The 3,945-nt window shown below is 56.5% G+C and overlaps 1 protein-coding gene across 1 annotated transcript; it reads left to right on the plus strand.

The window, feature by feature from the left end:
* Nucleotides 1-4: 4 nt before the first annotated feature.
* Nucleotides 5-554, plus strand: LOC124232797 (galactoside 2-alpha-L-fucosyltransferase SEC1-like; the record flags this gene model as incomplete). The annotated part of the gene is made up of 1 exon (XM_046649708.1): nt 5-554. A coding segment is annotated over one exon (540 nt), but the record flags the coding sequence as incomplete, so codon positions are not given.
* Between the last annotated feature and the right edge of the window lie 3,391 nt (nt 555-3,945).

Here is a 3,945-nt window from a genome sequence, read left to right on the forward strand (position 1 = left end):
CCAGGAGTTCACGCTGCACGACCACGTGCGGGAGGAGGCCCAGAAATTTCTCCAAGCCCTGCAGGCCAAGTGGGCCCAGCAGGTCACCTTCGTGGGGGTCCACGTGCGCCGGGGCGACTACGTGCGCGTCATGCCGCAGGTGTGGAAGGGCGTGCTGGCCGACAGGGGCTACCTGCGGCAGGCCCTGGACTGGTTCCGGGCCCGCCACCGCAGCCCGGTCTTCGTGGTCACCAGCGACGACATGGCCTGGTGCCAGCAGAACATCAACAGCTCCCGCGGGGACGTGGTATTCGCAGGCAACGGCCGTCAGGGCTCTCCTGCCAAGGACTTTGCGCTGCTCGTGCAGTGCAACCACACCATCATCACCGTGGGCACCTTCGGGGTCTGGGCCGCCTACCTCACGGGCGGGGACACCGTCTACCTGGCCAACTTCACCCTGCCCGGCTCCCCCTTCCGCATGATCTTCAGGCCACAAGCGACCTACCTGCCAGAGTGGGTGGGCATTGCTGCCAACCTGGGGCAGGCCGGAGGGAACAGCCCTTAGCCCTGCGCGGGCTCCTCCCTCGCCCTCAGCCCCACAGGCAGTGTGGGGGGTGCAGAGCACGGACTCAGGATCCGACACCCCAGTTTGAATCCAGGCTGCTCTGCTTCCTGGCTGGGTGACTTCAGACAAGCGACAACCTCTCTGTGCCTTAGTGTGCCACCTGAAAGATGAGCAATAACACGGAACTTACCTCGGCCGCTCCTCGTGGGAACTCAGAGTTCATTTAGTGCCTTGGGAACACGCGGTAAGTGTTGGCCCTGAACTTTGGGACTGCTTTAGGACGGAAAGGCATTTTTGCCCTCTCCTTTGCAGCTCGGGGAGCACGGAGTCCAAATATTTCACTCTTGCCTCCTGGGAGAGTTTGGCGATGAAGCCGTCCCTGCCTTCAGGTAAAGGGGAATGAGGTGTTTTGGGCAGCTAAGAATTCAGGCTTCGGGTTTAAGGGGGCCTTGTCATGAAAGGATGTGAGGGAAACGAGGATTTGAAAGGATGAATCCCAGGGAGGTATGCCTGGTGGGGAGGCCGACCCCTGATTTGGGGGCGGGGGTGGGAGGGCCTCACCCTGATAGCAGGACTCAGCGCCACGCCTTTGCCTGCAGCAGCAAAGACGCCCAGAGGCCACATGTCATAGAAGCAGCCGGCTGACCCCAAGGGGCCCCAGAGACCAGCTGACGCCCTGTCAGCTGTCACCTGTATGGACAGATGACCTCACACTTTGGCACTGCCTGTGCCCTCAGGCCCTAAAGCCGCTCTGAGAAAGCCCAGTGTGGACAAAGCTTGGATGAACTGATTACAATCCTGGTTTTCTTGTTCAGTGTATTTTAAAGTATGAAGATACCACTATTTTTACTGGTATAATACTCCCCTTTGGGTATTAAAAGGAAATCTGAACATAGAATCATTTATGTTCATTTAAAATTTGCACCGAACTGAGGGGCACTAGGTTAGAAAACATTTCAATCACATGTCTTTCCTGTTTTAAACCCTTTCCAAGTGTCTTATTTATTTGAATCCTCGTTTCTTGGCATACTTCTGAGGTTGAGCACCTTTCCTTTCATGTGTTAATAATATTGTATCTCCCCAGGGCCATTTTGGGCCCCAATTTGCTTGCTAAAGTCCTTGCTGGATGACTCCATGGTGCAGGGTTGAGGGGAGGGGACTGTTAAAGCAGGAGGAGGCTCTGGGAGGACGGGGAGGGAGGTCCTGTATTAGCTGTCTGTCGCTACATAACACAGTACCCTAAAACTTAGTAGCTTAAAATGACAACAAGGGCCCGGCCCGGTGGTGCAGCGGTTAAGTGCGCACGTTCCACTTCGGCGGCCTGGGGTTCACCTGTTTGGATCCCGGGTGTGGACATGGCACCCCTTGGCAAGCCACGTTGTGGTAGCGTCCCACATATAAAGTAGAGGAAGATGGGCACGGATGTTAGCTCAGGGCCAGTCTTCCTCAGCAAAAAGAGGAGGATTGGTGGCAGATGGTAGGACTAATCTTCCTCAAAAAAGGGACAACGATAATTTATTATCTCTTACAGTTTCTGTGAGTCAGGACTTCTGGAGGGGCTTAGCTGGGTGGTTCTGTTTGGGACCTCCAGTGAGGTTGCTGTCAGCTGTCAGCTCGGGCCACAGTCATCCAAGGGCTCGCCTGGGGCTGGGGGATCCACTTCTATGGCTGGCAGGTCGGTGCTGGCTCTTGGCCCCTGGTCAGGTTCCCTGGATGTGGGTGTCTGGGGGGCTACTGGAGTGTCCTCACAACGTGGTGGCTGGATTCCTCCAGAGAGAGAAAGCCAAGAGACCAAGGTGGAAACGGCAACACCCTTTACCGTCTAGCCTCAGCTAGTCCCACACATCACTTCTGTAATGTCCAGCCAACCACACAGAACTGCCCTCATTCAGTGCGGAGGGGTCTGCACAAGGGTATGAAGACCAGGAGGGCAGGATCGTTGCGCGCCATCTTGGAGGCTGGTGCCTGAGTTGGCTAGAGCCGATGGGGTGGCTCAAACCACAAGCACTGCTCCTCTCACACTTCTGGAGGCCAGAAGGCAGATCCAGGGGTCGGCAGGGTTGGTTCCTTCCGATGGCTGAGGGGAGGCTCCGCTCCAGGCCTCCCTCCCTGGCTCGAAGATGACCGTCTTCTCCCTGCGTCCTTACGTCTTCCCTCTGTGCGCGTCTGTGTCCGAATTTCCTCTTCTTATAAGGACACCAGTCATGATGGGTTACGGCCCGCCGAATGACTGCATTTGGATTTCATTCCATCTATAAAGATCCTGTCTCCGAATGCAGTCACATTCTCAGGTGATGGGGGTTAGGACTGCAACAGATGAACTTTTGTGGGGACACAATTCAGCCCATAAGCTGACGACCACAGGCGCCCAGGCCTCCCTGTCCAGGCCAGTTGGCTTTCCTCCTCTTCCCTCTTGTCCTCCATCCGCTCGGGGCCAGCCCTCCTCCTCAGGATGATTTCCGTCAGCCACGATCTTTCCCCAAATTATCATTTTTGGAGAGCCTCGAGCCAGAAGTAGAGGGAACCTCGGGCCCGTGTCCTGGCCCTGCGTCAAGGGCAGCAGCGTCAGAGTAGTGAGGTGGATGGCCACCATGCCCCCCATTTCAGCAGAACACCCGTATGCCAGGTCCCTTCCGCCGCCTCTCCGGATCTCTTCTCCAGCTTTCTCCACCCTGTTCTGGGCCCCGGGAGGCTGTCTGATGGTGTCTGCTATGGCCCGAGTGTACGGGTCCCCCACCAGGTCTCTCCGTTGATGCCCTCATCCCCAGGGTGATGGTGTTAGGAGGTGCGGCCTGCGGGAGGTAATTAGGTCGGGAGAGTGGAGCCCTCATGAATGGGGTTGGTGCCCTTAGAAGAACGAGACACGAGAGAGATGGTTTCTCTCTCCGCTGTCCGTCCGCAGACCAGGCAGGGGACTCTTCCCAGGAACCAAATCAGCGGGCACCTTGATCCTGGACTTCCCAGCCTGCAGAAGCGGGAGGAATAAACTCCTGTGGTTTGAGCCACCCAGTCTGTGGGATCTTGGTTATACCAGCATGAAGTGACTAAGACAGTATCTGGGGGCTCCCTCGCCCAATGGCATTCTGTTGGCTTGGGTCAGTGGTTTCACAGTCCAGAGATCAGAGGAGGAAGGAGAGTGAAGCTGAGGTACTTATTGTCCCAGATCCACCCCTGCTGACCTGGGGACATGACAGCTCCCCCTTGTTGCTAGTCCCTGGGAGCTGTACCATCTCTCACTGGTTTCCCTGCTCCCCACCCACCCCTTTGTAAATCACCCAATTAAGCACCTCTCACGTTGCCCCCGGTGAGTGATCCACCCCCTGCCAGGACCCTAAGTGATGGCACCGGGATTTGGGTATTATATAAAAGAAATCCCACATCGACACTTCCCTCTGATATTG

The sequence above is a fragment of the Equus quagga genome, unplaced genomic scaffold (assembly GCF_021613505.1).
Source record: "Equus quagga isolate Etosha38 unplaced genomic scaffold, UCLA_HA_Equagga_1.0 116411_RagTag, whole genome shotgun sequence".
NCBI lineage: Eukaryota > Metazoa > Chordata > Mammalia > Perissodactyla > Equidae > Equus > Equus quagga.